Source organism: Gymnoscopelus microlampas, assembly GCF_963454915.1.
Source record: "Gymnoscopelus microlampas genome assembly, chromosome: 6".
NCBI classification, from domain to species: Eukaryota; Metazoa; Chordata; class Actinopteri; order Myctophiformes; family Myctophidae; genus Gymnoscopelus; species Gymnoscopelus microlampas.
In genome coordinates this window covers 15,842,131-15,859,722 of record NC_139943.1, presented here as the reverse complement: position 1 = coordinate 15,859,722, position 17,592 = coordinate 15,842,131, and the positions used below count along the sequence as shown (strand labels likewise).

The 17,592-nt window shown below is 42.7% G+C and overlaps 1 protein-coding gene across 7 annotated transcripts in view; it reads right to left on the bottom strand.

Moving 5' to 3' along the window:
- The window catches only part of LOC311047984 (A-kinase anchoring protein 13), a 213,746-nt gene that overhangs the window by 68,008 nt on the left and 128,146 nt on the right, over positions 1-17,592 (bottom strand). For 5 of the 7 annotated variants that reach the window (XM_084060950.1, XM_084060953.1, XM_084060951.1 and 2 more), the window contains exons 12-15: positions 15,764-15,839; positions 8,202-8,341; positions 2,582-2,738; positions 1,481-1,646 (exon numbers count right to left, since the gene is read on the bottom strand). In XM_084060950.1, coding sequence (XP_083917076.1) covers positions 1,481-1,646; positions 2,582-2,738; positions 8,202-8,341; positions 15,764-15,839 — 539 coding nt within the window. The remainder of the gene's footprint in view (positions 1-1,480; positions 1,647-2,581; positions 2,739-8,201; positions 8,342-15,763; positions 15,840-17,592) is intronic. The other 2 variants (XM_084060952.1, XM_084060954.1) reach the window with 2 other exon arrangements.

Below are 17,592 nucleotides of genomic sequence, written 5' to 3'. Positions count from 1 at the left end.
AGTGTGATTATTTCTGAGCGTAAACTGCTGACAGAGACATTATTGACGGCACAGTGTGAGTTCTCATCACAACCCCGCAACACAGCTGTTCAGAGTTCACTGGTCGACCTCGCGACCTCAGCAGGGCTTTTTCCCACCATGTCTAGTGAGAGTGGGACCTCTGGTATTACGTTACTGTGTGCATGCGCACGTACACGCGTGTACACACCCACACACACCCCCCCCCCCCCCCCCCACACACACACACACACACACACGCACACACACACACACACACACACACACACACACACACAGTATAGACTACACACAATAAACATCCCGTGTCACTATGTGTCTTTTAGTAAAAAACACACACTCAGTGTCCCAGTGACATACAAGAGTCCCTGAGGAGCCAAACCTTTTCTCTTTGGCCTACTGCGTGTGTGAGTGACTACCGAGCCTGCTAAGGACGCACGCACACGTACATACGCACATACGTACACACACGCACGGCACGCACGTGCGTACATACGCACGCGTTCATTGCTGCTGACAAGCGGCAAAGGGGACACACAGAGAAACAGTGGATGTAGATGGAACACGTGGCTTACAGATGGTGCAACATATCGTCTCTATCGGGTGGAAACCCCTCATGTCCAAAACTGTTCCTTCTCAGGATTCAAACAATTATAATAATACAAATTCCAAAGGGTTCCAAATGGACCCTTACAGTTCCGTAACTTTGAGATTGTACAAATGGAACATATAGGAGTATAAAGCAAAAGTAGTGTAAATAGCCAATTTACAAGCTTACAAGCGACGCATTGTGAGCTTGTAGATCTGCTAGTTTCACTACATCTGAAAAATGTTGTTCCATTTCCTAAGAAGGAACGGTTTTGCACATACGAGGTTTCCACCCGACTGCACCGATATATATTTGATATCCGCTGTGTGTGTGTGTGTGTGTGTGTGTGTGTGTGTGCGTGCATGGGTACGTGCATGTGCGTGCTTGCATGTGTGTGTGTGTGTGTGTGTGTGTCAGAGCATGTGAGCGGAGCGGAGCGACGCGATTTTGACGTGAGCGCGGAGCTGGTTTATAAAAAGGTTGGAGCGCTACTCAGAGTGAGGACCGCCTCCCGCTCCAAGCCGCCCTCGCGGGGGCCGTGCACCGAATGTTTGAGCATGCCCGGTCGCACGGACTCAGAGAAACACAGACATCCAGCAGTGCACAGCGCACCGAGATTTCATCAGAATTTCTACTTTCTTTTTCTTTTCTTTTTTTTTTTACTGTTGAGCGACCCGGTTTGAGCGGAGTATGGAGCGAGAGGTGCGCAAATCAACGTGAGCGAGGAGCGACGGGGAGCGGAGCGCGGGGGGAGACGACGTGAGCGAATAGCGAGCGTGAAACCAGCCCCCTGGAGCGCCGAGCGGCATTTCCACCCGCTCCGCTCACGTGCTCTGGTGTGTGTGTGTGTACACTAAATGTGTACCCTCTAACCTGCGGTGTGAGGCGTCCATCTCGCCGGTGCCGTTGTTTCGTCCCGGCTCCCAGCTGTGGCGGCGTAGCGGCGACAGAGAGCGGATGGACGCTCGCAGGATGGCAGACGACAACGGGTTCTCCGACAGCTGGTCTTTCCTCTCTTCATCCTCTCCTCCTCCTCCTCCTCAGGAGAACAAGCATACCGATTTGTTTAGATAAACATCAAAACTATTGTATTCTGGGGCATGTCATAAAGGTTGAGCATTCTGCAAAGATTAGGCGAACGTTCTCCGAAAATAGGCAAACATTTGGCTATTTCTGCTAATTGACGTACAACAAAGTATATCGTCTCTGGAAACCTCACATGTCCAAAACGGTTACTTTTCAGGATTCATATTGTAAAACATCAAAAGTAGCAGATCTACAACGCTGTGGTTTGATCAAGTAGGGTGTTCATTTACCAAAAAACATTGGGTGACTGTGGGTGACTCACTTAAAAACCATAAATGTGTTTTTTTTAAGTGCATAGTCCTATTTATAGGGCTATGCACATGCGTCATGTGTTTCGCTAGCCAATCACAGTCCTGAATAGAGTCAGCCAATAGAGTCAGTCAATCACATTGCAGCTAGTGGTCATCACAGTGATGGAAGCTCACTTAAGGAAAAGTATAGATTTGCATTGAATGTGTAGGGGTTAGGGGTGTACAATGGGTGGCCAATCACAGTGCAGGGTTAGGGGGGTACAATGGGTGGCCAATCACAGTGCAGCAAATGTCAATGTCCCAACCTCACATATAGGGGCGGCTACACCGCCCAAAAACACACACAAAGTTAGATTATGGAGATAAGAGGTTTCTGCCCGAGAGCGACGATATACTGAAGGTTAGTTGTGGTTAACAAGTCTGATTCTTGAACTAATCGAGGTACTAAGTCACCGCAGGCCACGTATGAGCCTCTCCTTCAGGGAAAAGTCAATGAACCAATATCTAAATATGTCATCTAAACTAATATAACTCTATTGCAGCACAACAACAAGTCCTTTCCAATCAGAAGTGGGACACCACAGTGGGACAGGTCGGGGACACTTCAACCTCAAGAGGAAGGGATTCTTTTCCGTACCTGCTTCCTCTGTCTCTGACTTCCAGGGTTCTCCTCCAGAGCAACTCCAGGGGGACGTCGTAGGGTCCGTCGTGGGAGTTGACTGTGCGGGGGTATCATCTGTGGACGACCAGGACACTCGTACCCCTCGTTCTCTGTGGTCAAGGACCGGGTACGGCTGGGGAGAGAGACACGAGACAGAGAAAGAGAGAGAGAGCAGCTATAAAGCAGTGGTTCTCAAACCTTTTCATGTCAAGGACCCCCAAATTGATATGTATTTGGCTGCGGACCCCCCATCTCAAAAATATTTTGTGCCGGGGATTTTTCAAAAATAGCAGATCTACAAACTCATGGCACTCGGTGGCGCGCTATGAGCTTGTAGATCTGCTATTTTTGAAAAGCCAAAGTACAAAATATGGCTCAAATGATTGTGACGCTATATTAACACATTTTGCTGGGGGACCCCCTGGTACCCCCGCAAGGACCCCTGGGGGTCCCCGGACCACACTATTAGAACCAAGGCTATAAAGCAAAACTGCAAGTTCCAATGAGCAACGTGTCAGCACAAAACATTACAAAGTACACTATTGTAAAGAATAAAAGGGCCCCTAGTTATGCGTGCAGACAAACCCACAATGCACACCAATGCTACACACTTGGGACTGCCTTCATGCAGTTCCCCTGACCTGCCCCTACAGAAGGTCCCTCCCATCCCATTTTCTGGTTCAAAAGCCCCCTTTTTTCTTCTTTTTCTTCTTGTTTTTAACGAGAGCTTTTTTATTATCAAACGGTCCAAAAACGTTTTTTCCGGCTCGCCAAGAAACAGTTCTAGAGGGAAACACTGCCTCACTGCCTCACGCACAGACGCACTAATGCATGCACGTGCACAGCGTGCACTCACAGCAAAGCAGTGTGACAGCCAGTGTTGCCATGTCTGCTTATTATAAGTGACTTTGAGTTTGTTTTTCTGCAACGTCGCTTGTAGTTGCAGGTTGCTCATAGCATGGGTGAGCGTGTTATTATGAGCTACAGTAGTAGATCTGCTATTTTTGAATAGCCAAAGACATCTAAAAATGACACAGATTTTTTCCCGGTTTAAATGGGTTAAGTGGGCTTTTTTGGCGTTTTTTGGGGGGGGGCTTGCTTCTTAAACGTTGTTTAAACCAGTGGTTCTCAACATTTTCATGTCAAGGACCCCCAAATTAATATGTAACTGTCCACGTATGTATCCCCATCTGAAAACATTTGTGCCAGGAACCCCCCATACCAGATTTGTTAAAATGTTGTTTTTTTTAAACACTTTTTTACCAAAATTCTTTTAAAAATAGCAGATCTACAAGCTCACAGTAGATCGTCTATTTTCAAATAGCTGAGGTTTAAAGTGCTCATGTGTTAGTCGCTTCTTTTGGGCTTGTTTTCATAGACCTGGTTGCTTATTTCTCTTGCAATATGTGGCAACACTGGTGACAGCGTCATCAGTGGAGTTACAGGATTATGAGAGCACACTGTGGAAAAACAGCACTTCTAGAAGCAGTGAGTCACCATTACTCACATTTTGTTTTACCTAAGTAAAAATTATCATTACCACAATGTAGAAATACAGTTACAAGTAGAAGTCAGGTACAAAAAATCTAGTAAAAGTACAAAATAATTTCAAAAATCAAAAATGCCAAAAGTAAAAGTTTTCAAAATGTATTAAAAAAATCCTTTGAAAATAACCGGAGTGTATATATAGGGCTGAAGTGGTTAAATGTATGTTTCTAATAATAATATAAATGGACAAAGTAACTAGTAACTCAAGTTTTCAAATAATTATAGTGGAGTAAAAAGTACAATATTTACCTCTATCTCTGAGATGTAGTGGAGTAGAAATAAAATTATTGAAAATTGGAAACACAAAAAAAAAAACTCAAAATAGTACATAACCACTTTGTATTGTGGGGAAAGCTTTCGCTGAAAATAGCAGATCGACAAGATCACAAATAACAGAAAACTGAAAATACAATAGTAAAGAGCCCTGAGGGCACGGCCACACCAAACAAACTATGGCCGCGGGCTGATAAACTCAGGTTGTACGCGGCCGACTGTTTTTTGCAGCCAGCAGCATTCTAACAAACGGAGTAGATTGCAGCGCATTCTGTCCCAATAACCAGTGACCACCACCTGTCACCCACAGGGCTACGGGGAAGTAGCCCACAGGGCTACTTCCCCGTAGCCCACAGTCGCTCAATTGCGAGCACCATGTCACTTCCTGAGTGACGTGGTGTCTTACCACGAGACTCACCAGTCACCTGGACAGAGGGGGAAAAAGCAGCATCTGTCTCGAGCATTTATCTGCTTCAAATAGACATGGCGTATAGCAGTGGTTCTCAAACTTTTTCATGTCAAGGACCCCCAAATTGACACTTATTACCCCACGGACCCCCATTTCAAAAGATAAGCCAGGGACCCCAATAAGCGAAGGTTTTTACGGCTCTCTAGCAGTGATTCTCAACCATTTTAATTTCAAGGACCCCCAGTTTGACATGCATTAGAGGCTACAGACCCCCATTTAATGGCATTTATATCTCTGGGACCCCAATTCATATTGTAAAATCAATGTTAATTTAACTCTGAGAGTGTACAAATGGAACCAAATGGACCCTAACGGGTCCATTTGGTTCCATTTGTACACTCTCAGAGTTACAGACCCATAAGGGTCCATTTGGTTCCTATCCATTATTTAGCTGGGGACCCCCTGGAACCCCCTCAAGTACCCCTGGGGGTCCCCAGACCCCACTTTGAGAACCAATGGTATAGAACGCATAGAATCCACCACCTCATAGGTAGAATTAAAGTGCGGTGCAGTGTTGATTTTGACAGCTAATTTTGATTTAGTTTGAGTCATTAGTCTTTTTTTCTAAATTCCATTTAGTTTTCGTCATATTTTAGTCATCTGAAATGTGTTCCTGTTAGTCTAGTTTTAGTCGAATGAATATCAAAGGTTCTAGTCGACTAAATCTACAGTTGATTTAGTCGACTAACATGTATTTTGGCGGTGCCTTGATGGCGTCGTCATGGCTGATTTTACACTTGGTTGCATGCTGAAAATAGCTGATCTACAAGCTCACAACGCGTCCTTTAGTTCTACTGGATCTCTTCTCCACTAGTCCCTCACTAACATTTTAGTCTAGTTTTTATTTGTTGTCGACATTGTCAATATATTAACTTTTTAGTCATCATAGCTTAGTTTTTATTTAGTTTATATTACGTTTTCGTCATAGTTTTATCGACGAAATCAACACTGGTGCGGTGTGACCGTGCCCTGAGGGACCATATGGGGTTTAAGTGGTTAAGTACAGTACTTGAGTACATGTACTTGTAGTTACTTTCCACCACTGTGAGTCACATTGACGTCATCACAGAGAGACCTATACTGGACCGTCTCTCAGTCGCTTGGCCTGTCAGTCAAACCGTCAGTGTGTCTGTCCGTTTTCACTCTTCTTAAGTTAACTCACTTCTTTTTTCCTCCCTCGCCTGCTCATTTTCTCCATTTTGTTCCGTCTCCCTTTTTATAGAGCGCCGACAGACGTCACATGTTGTTGGAAAGTCCTAGCCCACCGATTATTGACGTTTTTTAACTGATATTTAAGTAGCACAAAATGAATGATTTTTTAACTTATAAGCAAACAAACAAATAAATAAAACTAAACATGAATATCTTTTTGGTAGATCAAAAATAGTAAGTAAGAACATTTAACATTAATTGTACGATGAATAAACAAACAAGTCAATATAAAATGCACAACAAAAATGCTAAGCATATTGAGCTTGTGTTTTCTACAATATTTTAAAAGGTAAAAAATCTGAGACAAATCAGCTGCATAATTACAGATACTGATGTCATCACAGAAGCCAAATAAATAATGGCAGATATATCAGCCAGACTGATATATATATATGGGTCCATCTCTCTTTCATATAGTCTGTTCTGTTCCCACCCCTGTGAGGGTTAGGCCTGTCACAATTATTACATAATCGCCTAACCGCAATTATTTTAGATAATCGCAATTATTTTTGCATAATCGTCATAATAAACATTTTCAAATATTAAAAAAAGCAGAAATAGCAGATCTACAAGCTTACAACACATCACTTTGTGACACGTTGTAAGCTTCATCAGCTATTTCCGCTATTTTACATCACTTTAACATAACATTTTACAAAAATAATAAATACGTCAATAATGTCTTTGCATATTTTTATTACGAAGCCTAAAAGGCAAACAGAAATGTAATTTGTATTCATATGTTCCAATGTTCAACGGCAAACATTAAATCGTTATACCGCAATTTTTTGAGAGACAATTAATCATCGACTTCAATTTGTAATGGTGACAGCCCTTGTGATTGTACCACCACCACAACAACAGAGCAGTTTGGGCCCCTTACTTCTCTTCTTGCTTCTATCATCCATCCAGTGAGCTGCAGAGGTGACTCGTGTTTTTAACCAAAAACTGTTGCGTAACACCACCCCGGGGCCAGCCTGGCCCTCATTCATTCGCCCCAGAAGTTTTCCAAATCAAACTTATTTTTAGAAGCGAGTGTAGGTAGGCCCCTACGTAGGCATTGCTGTTTCTATAAACTTCACATGAACAAAAACCTGCCAAGTGCAATTTGCCAGCTGCCGTCTTTGACGTCAAATCCATGTGAAAGGAGGTGTGAGGTATGTACATTGGGATACCCGCTGTACGACACCCGCCCCGAGACCTTTTCTAATGGGAAACAGCCTTCGGTCTACATGTTGGATTTTAGCTTTGTTCAGGCTGGAAGGTAAATCTGACTGTGTTTCTTAAAGTTTCAAGATTCACGATTCAATCAATGTAGGGTAAGTGGTTTCCTTTGGTTAAAATAAGTTAAATAGCTCTATATTATGATAGTACTCATTGCTATAGAGTGTTTGTTCAGTAACAGGAGTCTCCATGTCTCTCCAGCTCTTTATTAAACAGAAAATGCATTTTCAGGTCGGGATACCAATCCAATCAGGATAGAGGACTCAGTCAGGATGCAGATTAAACAAGCGAAATTGGAAGTGACGACACAAAGAAATGAGCAGACACAATTGGAATTGGAACAACACAAATTGGTTCATAAATGGGTACTCTCTCCTGATTGGCTGTATTTTTGTCACCTACCTGAAAATGTATTTTCTGTTTATTAAAGAGCTGGAGAGACAGGGAGATCCCTGTTATTACCGAAAAAACATTCTATAGCAATGATTACTAGCGGAATATAGAGCTTTAACCTTTAAAACAACATTGTTTTAACCAAAACATATCACTTACCCTACCTTTAAATACATTCTTTACGATTGACTGTCCACTCTGTTAATAGCAAGTGATCAGATTAGATATGTGTGTTCAGACATGGACCTATCTGCATTGAACGCTGTGGTGATCCAACGTGTCGTTGTACGAAGGTGTGTGTGTGTGTGTGTGTGTGTGTGTGTGTGTGTGTGTGTGTGTGTGTGTGTGTGTGTGTGTGCGTGCGTGCGTGCGTGCGTGCGTGCGTGCGTGCGTGCGTGCGTGCGTGCGTGCGTGCGTGCGTGCGTGCGTGCGTGCGTGCGTGCGTGCGTGTGTGCGTGTGCGTGCGTCCATTCACACCTTTTTGAAGACACTGTCGTCCAGCTCAGCAGTGACGGTGGCTCTCTGTGCTTCGGGGACCTTGGCGTCTGTCTGTAACACGCTGCACACAGACACACGGTCCTGGTCCTCTCTGTGCTGTTGGACTGATGAATGGAGGTCTGCACACAGAAAAGGGAAGAGAGCATTACAGTAACATAGTACAGTATTGTAATTGCACTTTCAATATATTGCTGCTGTACCATCAATTTCTTTGTTAGACGTAGAATGTTATCTAATTTCCAGAGCATAATGTGTACTTTAAAGGTATACACGGGAGTTCAGAGGTAAATAAACACCAGCAGTACTTTTCCCCGACCACCAGGGGGTGACGCAGGAGGGAGTTCCATAGCGAGGTACTTTTGAAGGGATGGATGCCCGAAAACAGGTTGCTTTATTGGGATACAATATGCGGAAATTCCCGCCTTGCTGGTTCTCTGAATTTTTATTTTTAAATAGGCTCTTTCATGATAAATTGACCACATATATGAAGTTAAACAACTAAATTCTATCCACACGCTATCTTAAAAGTAAATTCTGTGCCTCAAAAACGAAGTTTGAGAGCGTTTTAAAACCGAAAGTAAACGTTCATACGGACACGGACGCGCACGGACGCGCACATGCGTGTGTTAATTTACGTCCCGGACATAAACATAGAACACATAAACATTAGGGAAAATACGGATTTCAGAAGGAGGACTGTGTTTCAATGAAGGAAAACACCCCAGCATCATTATATAGTGGCTGATAGAGGGGAAAAAATGCAAAATATATATATATATATATATATTTTAAATTTAGGCTTAATGTTCCCTACAATACCTTTAAGGACTCTCAACTACTTTGGGCATTCAAAATGTTTCAAAAATAGCAAAAGAATAATTGTAGTAAAAATAGGCTAATAATAAAAGTTATTTTTCCCCAAACAATCTAGATTTACTACAGTATATACGCTGCAGAATTGATATTTTCTGCATCCATAGAGTCAAATGTTGTGAACAAAGCAACCATGACTAGAGGGTAGAACATTAGTATTGCTCTGTATCAGTGACACACTAATAATGACCAAACCCTGAATGAATGAGTGCATGCTGAATATGTTTATACATTGTGCTGCATCCTGTTCTCAGCATAACGAGGTCAATCTAAGCCAGCGGTTCTCAAAGTGGGGTCTATAGGGACCCTCAGGGTTCCTTGAGTGGGGATAGGGGTCCAAATGGAACCCTATACAGTATGTCTGTAACTGTGAGAGCTCACAAATGGAAACATTTTGGTTCCATCTGTGCCCTCTCACAGAGTTATAGGGGTCCTTCAAATGAAAAAGTGTGAGAAGCACTGATCCAAGCTGTCATTCTACAGTATACCATCCACTCTGCTGTTGTACAGACTGAGTGTTGCACTGCTGGATGCAATCCCCCAGACAGGAAACTGACCTCATATCACCCACACCACACAACGACAACATGAACCACCGGAGGTGGGGGGGGGGGGGGGGGGGAGAGAGAGAGAGAGAGAGAGAGAGAGAGAGAGAGAGAGAGAGAGAGAGAGAGAGAGAGAGAGAGAGAGAGAGAGAGAGAGAGAGAGAGAGAGAGAGAGAGAGAGCAAGAGAGAGAGATCATACTGGTTTGTGCTGTGTGCATGCTTTGTGCATGCTTGTGTGTGTGCGGTGGTGGAAAAAGTACTCAAACTTTTTTTACTTGAGTAAAAGTATCAATACTGCGACGTAGAAACACTCTGTTACAAGTAAAAGTCCGGTAATCAAAATGTACTCGAGTAAAAGTACAAAAGTACTGGCATCAAAATGATTAATTAGATTCCTCCATTCATCATATGATGAATTAGATTCCTCCATTCATCATTATGATTAATGGGATTCCTCGGTCATATCCTTGGCCCCCTCCTTTTTCCCCTCTACACCACATTTCTTTGTGGAATACAGCCTGTCTACAAGCTCACAACACGTGTTGAGCTGCTATTTTCGCAGAATGTTTGCCTTTTTTCGCTGCATGTTCACCTATTATGACATGCCCAGAATAGGGCTCATGTGGTTAAGGGTTAATTTTGACACTCTCAGAGCTAGATTAACAGTAAAGATTGAGGATTTTACTGCATGTGAAGAAATCCTCACAGTCACAGCCGTTTGAGAGAAGAGAGTCAATGTCTGGCAGGGCTGTGAGAGACACTGTCTGGTCTGACGGGATTATGTAATGTTCATTATTAATCACAGGGAACTTTAATGTCATCATCGCTAGAATGTTTCTATTGGCCGACATGCGAGTGGCATCTGTCTTCTGCATGTGTGTTACAGAGATAGGATTTATTCACCCCTCTCTATGAGCACAGAGCACTTCATGAGCATATAAAAATAAAATGAATCATATTTTCTTAACCCATTGAGACCTGAAGCCGATTCTACATGTCTTCTAAATCCCAACAGTTTTCTGAAAAACTTATGTTTCTATATCAGTGGTGCTCAATCTTTTTCATGTCAAGGACCCCTAAAATCATATGTATTTGGCCACGGACCCCCATCAAAATATCTTGTTCCAGGGACCCCCCAAAAGCAAAGATTTGAGTTAAAAATGTTCGCTTTAAAAATATATATATTCAAAGATTTGCACACATTTTCATGATTTCTCAAAAATAGCAGATCTACAAGCTCATAGCGCGGCACTCGGTGCCGCGCTATGAGCTTGTATATCTGCTATTTTTGAATAGCCAAATTAGCTCAAATCAAAAAATGACACAGTTCCAGGTCTTAATGGGTTAAGTCTCTGTCTAATGAGTTTTCCTTAATATTTTATGCATCGAGCGAGTCTTTTTCTGCCAGTTTTCCTTTATGTTTTTGAGACCATCGCACCTGCAGTCAACCCTGAACAAAGGACAAAGAAGGGTGCAACAGTTTTCCCTGTTCTTTAGTGTTACAGAGATAAGCCATGTCATGTTCCTTTCCTGTTCATTCTTAACTTTTTTCTTTTCCTTCTCTCCCTAATCTAGTCGTTGCCAATTCCCTCCACGTTTGCATAGTCTATGACTGTCACTGTCACCTCCACTGGTTGGTCTAGGGCAGTGTTCTCAAACTTTTTCATGTTAAGGACCCCCAAATTGAGACTTATTAGCCCGCGGACCCCCTATTTGAAAAGATATGCCAGGGACCCCCATAAGAGAAGTTTTTTTTACGGCTCTAGCAGTGATTCTCAACCATTTAAATTTCAAGGACCCCCAGTTTGACATGCATTAGGGCTACGGACCCCCATTTAATGGCATTTCTATCTCTTGGACCCCAATTTATATAGTAAAATCTATGTTAATTTAACTCTGAGAGATCTGTAACTCTGAGAGTGTACAAATGGAACCAAATGGACCCTAACGGGTCCATTTGGTTCCATTTGTACACTCTCAGAGTTACAGACCCATAAGGGTCCATTTGGTTCCTAATCTATCATTTAGCTGGGGACCCCCTGGAACTCCCTGAAGGACCCCTAGGGGTCCCCGGACCCCACTTTGAGAACCAATGGTCTAGGGGAGGGTGTAGACCGGTGGTTCTCAAACTTTGCAATTTCAAGGACCCCCATAACTCTGAAAGAGTTACAGACCTGTAAGGGATCCATTTTGAACCCCCTCCTCAAGGAACCCTGACGGTGCGTTTTAACAGCGGGCAACTCTGGGCGATGCCGGGCGATATCGCCCAAAAAGATAAAGAAAATCCATCTTTCATCGCCCCCCCGCCCACTTCGCCCGATCGCCGGCTCTCATAGACTTTCATTATATTTTGGGCGATGTTGCCCGGCATCGCCCGAGAGTTGCCCGCTGTTAAAACGCAGGGTGAGAGTCCCTTGAGGACCCCACTTTGAGAACCACTGGTGTAGACAACTACGTCTCCTCCGATACACAGGAATGGAGGAATCAAACCCCAGACGCCCCCCTTCTCCTTTCCTGTTAATCCTAAGTAATGTAGTTAATGTCATTCTACAGACAGACCTTCGCCTTATGAGGTCTGACTGTAATGTTATTAGTTTCTGGGAACACACACACAACTAAAAACCATAAATGTGCACTCTAGGGCACGCACACGCACGCACACACACACACACGCACGCACGCACACGCACAAACACGCGCACACACGCGCACACACGCGCACGCTAATCCACATTAGGGGAAGTGTGTGTTCATGCTATGACTCAGGACATAGTGCAGACAGACCAGCAGCTGAATCTAATCAATCTAATCTGAAGCGTCATGATGGTTTCTCTAAGGAGGATGCAGGTTTTGCCTACCGAGACGTTTCACCTGCTTCTGTTCAGCCGCCACCAGGAAGGAAACCAATGTCATCATGTGACAGAACTGTCAAACTAGAAAGACTGTGTGTGTGAGCACTCAACTCAGTCACAGGTGATAATGTGTTCATGGCTCAAAAGACTTGTGTTTTCGGCTGAGCCTTCCTTCAGCGTGATAAGAAGCTTCTTATCAAACCAATCAACCCCAGTATAAAGCCACTAGTGAGAAAACATGTCTTTGTTTAATCTGTTGCAGTTTAAATCCCATCACAGAACAGGGTTCAACTATAGTGCATGCCTCTCTGGGATGCATATATGCAAATCAACCTTGAATTGACCACTTTCACCCTGGCATCCCTATATTTGGCATTAGGGGTGGAACCCCCTCAAGGACCCCTGGGGGTCCACGGACCCCACTTTGACAACCACTGCCCTAGAAGTTGTGTATTGTTCAAAGTTAAAACAATAAATCAAGGAATTTTGTACCTAAAAAGTATTGAACCGTGACACCAAAACCTCAAACCGAACCGTGACTTTTATGAACCGTTGCACCCCTATTTGGCATGTCATTTTAGGTGGAATTTTTCAAAAGTTTCCAATATGTTTCAAACGTTTGAATAGCTGAAGTAGCAAATACGGATTAAGTGGTTAAAGGTGTAGTGAAATGAAAAATATGTTTTTCACACTTTTAGAGCATATCCGTGGTCATCACATGGGCATACCTTACAATAGATGGCAAAAAAATTGAAAAAAACCCATTTTTGTGTATTTTTACATCCAAAGTCCCTAAAAAGCCAATCTTAATTACTTCCTGTAAACGAAAACGTGCTGCGTGATGACATAATACAGCCTTCACGAATATAAATGAATCTTGATTACATGCACCTGTTTGATTCCCATAGCTGCAAGTTCTTCAAACACAGCTGATTTTAATTACAGAGATACTCCGTTTTGAATCTCATTGAAGATGAGTGTATTACTCATTTTAAACTTCATCTGCACACTAAAATATGTATCTGAAAACATTATAGGTTAGAAATAAGCCAGGTAGTAGCAAACGTGCTTCACTGGCCGTCTCTCTCTCACTTGTAAACAAACACTAGCCGTGTGCCAGCACGGCTGAAGTGATTGAGATCCAACGTCCCATAGCCTGAAGGGATGGGACCTTCTGATTGGTTTAGAGTCGTTGAGCCGACGTTTCGGGCTGAACCTTCAAAATAAAATGACCGAAAATGTCACTTCAGTGCGTCTTTAAGGCAATACTCTGGTTATTGAAATATTTGATTGATCTTTACTTCATCTTAGTTCCAAAATCGGGGTATGGTTTTACTCAGGGTAATCAAAACATGATTAAGATTGATTTGTTTTGTTTAGTCTTTCATCTGGGCATGTAAACAATTTAGTGGGATTTCTTCTGGGTTTCTTAATGTGCTCCTGTCTGAATATGTTTCCATAAGAAATAGCAACTTCACTGGCTATAGTAAGTATTTAGAAGTGAACCTTTCAATATTGCTTCACAGTCCCAGACTGAAATCACTACACCAATTCACACCGATTCATATTGCAGAGAAACAATCTCCCAAATCAAATATTCACAAAGGTATGTAAAGACATCAGAGGGAAATATGGACATTAGTTCACTAATCTGAGCTCACTTTTTGTGGGCACTAACAGAACTTTGTGTACTGTATGTATGCTACATGCCTGCCTAGCACTTTTGGATCAACAGAAAGCTCCTGTTGTATGAGTCAAGGAAATGTTGTGTTGTGTAATGTATAGTGTAATGCAGTGGTGTTAAGTAACTAAGTACATTTACTCAAGTACTGTACTTAGGTACAATTTTGAGTTACTTTTACTTTACTGGAGTATTTCCAATTTTCAATACATTTACTTCTACTCCACTACATCTCAGAGGCAAATATTGTACTTTTACTCCACTACAATTATTTGAAAACTTTAGTTACTAGTTACTTTGCAGATACAAATTCTAATATTATAAAACACACATTAACCACTTCAGCCCTGTTTTATATGTAGGCTATTTGAAAATAGCCGATCTACAAGCTCACAACGCGTCGCGATGCAACGCGTTGTGAGCTTGTAGATCTCCAATTTTCAATCATTTTTTGTACCTTTACTTTTGGTACTTTAAGTATATTTTGATGCCAATACTTTTGTACTTTTACTCAAGTAACATGTTGAACACAGTCCTTTACAGAGTATTTCTACATTATGGTATTGCTACTTTTACTTAAGTAAAATATCCGAGTACACCAATGTACCTTTTAACATTTTTATCAATGGGCTTTCGACTATTGTTTGCACCCAATGTTTTATACAATTGTGTCAATAAAGCAACTAACTAAATCAAATAATAGACTCAACAAACAGCATTTGATACTCAAAACATTGCAGAACATAGGGGAATAGGGAGTGTGCAGCAAAGCTATGGGCCGGGGTGTGTTCATTGATGGGTCTGGGGAGACTGACGGTGGTGGGAGTTCTGGTAACAGCTTGTTCTTGTTAGCTGCATGTTAAGTTTATGGCTATTGTGGGTGGTGCTGGTGGGTCCACATATTTGCTCTGGGGCTGGATGCACAATGCATAGCTCTAATGCTACGCATGTCAATGCCTCAATCAAAAAATATAATGATCATTCCCAGCATTGGTGTACATTCTACAGTACCTTCCATTTTATTTTATTTTTTATGTTTGTGTTCTTGATTTTTAACCTAATATTATTTTTTTCCTGATGAAGTTGTTCTTATTTTGTTCCTGTTTTCTGTAAAGTGACTTTGAGTATCTAGAAAAGCGCTATAGAAATTGTATGCATTATTATTATTATTATGCAAATCCAGCAGAGTATCCCTGCCCGCACGTCCATGTGTTTAATATCTCCCTTGGCTATTTGGTTGAGCATTACATTACATTAGCATTATTAAAGTAAAATCCCCCAGTGTTCATTTAACTCTGACAGTGTACAAATGAAATGGACCCATAAGGGTCCATTTTGGTTGCATTTGCACACTGTCAACGTTGGAGCATTGTTTGGACAAAGTGATGAAAATAAACCGAACTGAACTGAAAAACGTCACTGTTAATTTATGATGAAAAACAATGAACTGTGTATGTTTGGTTTGGTTTCACATGTACAGTACATGTTGGGAGACCCGGGTTCAAATCTGGACAAAACTGGACAAATACTGTACGTTTACGACATACAGCTGTGCAGGTCTTTCATGTTTGGTGGTGTAAAAAGCCTACCTGTGCATGGTAGTGATGTACCGGTCGTCGTTGTGGCGCAGGGCTCGGCGAGAGACCTGTATGTCTCTCTCTGGATCTGATGGGGAGATTCGGACGAGAAGAAGAAGAAGAAAAAGAAGAAGAACATGACATTGTTATTATTCATTTGAATTGTGGGAAGTGATAAAACGTTGTTTGTGTGGAAGCGTTCGTCACTGTCACCCTGTCACGCATACTTTACACACATTGTTCAAGGTTAACATGTGGCTGTTGGATTCCACTGACAAGTTCTCTACCATGCCTGCAGTGCACTCTCACACACACACACACACACACTGCACGCATGCACGTACGTACGCATGTACGTACTGTACGCGCGTAGGCACGCACACCAAGGTCACAAGTAAGTCATTGTTCCACCCCCTCAGTACGAGACAGGGGTGCAGTGTGACAGACATATGGGAGGCTAAGCTCTGGAGGGGGACTTCTGTATCACGCATGTAAACACACACACACACACACACACACACACACACACACACACACACACACACACACACACACACACACACACACACACACACACACAGAAGGAGGGACGCGCCCACTGACCAGACCTTTGTCCACTAATCAGTTTTACCACATCTCACCACCACCCCCCCCCCCCCCCCCCCCCACACACACACACACACACACACACACAGTTTACATATTGTACATTACACAGTATATCACATGTTAACATTTTTGAATTGAATATCGTTAATTTCTGTCCAACATCTTAACTGTCCCAGTGGGTTTGCATTCGCTTCAACAGTTAACCAAAAAGCAAGAACTTCTCTTCATCTTTAAAATACTACATCTGAATGTGATAACATAACAGCAGTGGAGGTGCAGTAGCTTCTGGCTAACGATACGCATTTTTTTACCCAGGTTTTAATGTGGAATGCTGCCATCATGCAAGAAGCTTTTCTCAAGCCCATGTCACAAGTAGATGGGAAAGAGACAGAGAGAGAGAGAGAGAGATGGGGTGGACACCAGATTTCCATCATTTTGATCGCAACATTCCTGTCACTGCCCTTTGAGAAAATCCTGGAGTTCTTTGGTGTGGTGCAACTGAGGGTGGTGTAGTAGCGCACACACACACACACACACACACACACACACACACACACACACACACACACACACACACACACACACACACACACACACACACACACACACACACACACACACACACACACACACACACACACACACACACACACACACCGCAGGGCGGTTTCTATTCCAACAGTACTACACGGGAAAGCACTAGTGGGAAAATATCTGTGATCGGTTTCTGTAACTTTGATGCTCGTGCAGATGAAACATGCAGCCATTTTAAGGCGATCCATGAAAACCAACAACATGCATTTATTTACAGATTATGCCTGCTCTCAGAAAGTCCACATCTAGTGCATAATAAAAAATAAGTCACATGTCACACACACACACACACACACACACACACACACACACGGTCATGTTGTGTACCCCACCCACACTGTAGGCAGAACCGGCCAGAATGAGGTCATATGTTGGTTGTCTGATCGTTCACGCTAGCCAATGACTCCATTGTCCACTCTGTCTCAATACGACCATTGTTTGTGTGTCTCTATGCTCTGTCTATCGGCAGCATCCTGCTAGAGTCTCAGCTGTCCACGCAAAGTCAATGGGCCTCATTTATCAATCTGTTCCTGGTCAGGCTCATAAATGTGTGTAAAAAACGCAGACACAAACAAAAGCGTTGCTGTTTTCTTTGATGACTGCTATAGATACTAGTGGGTGCACTGCCTGCCTGCAAG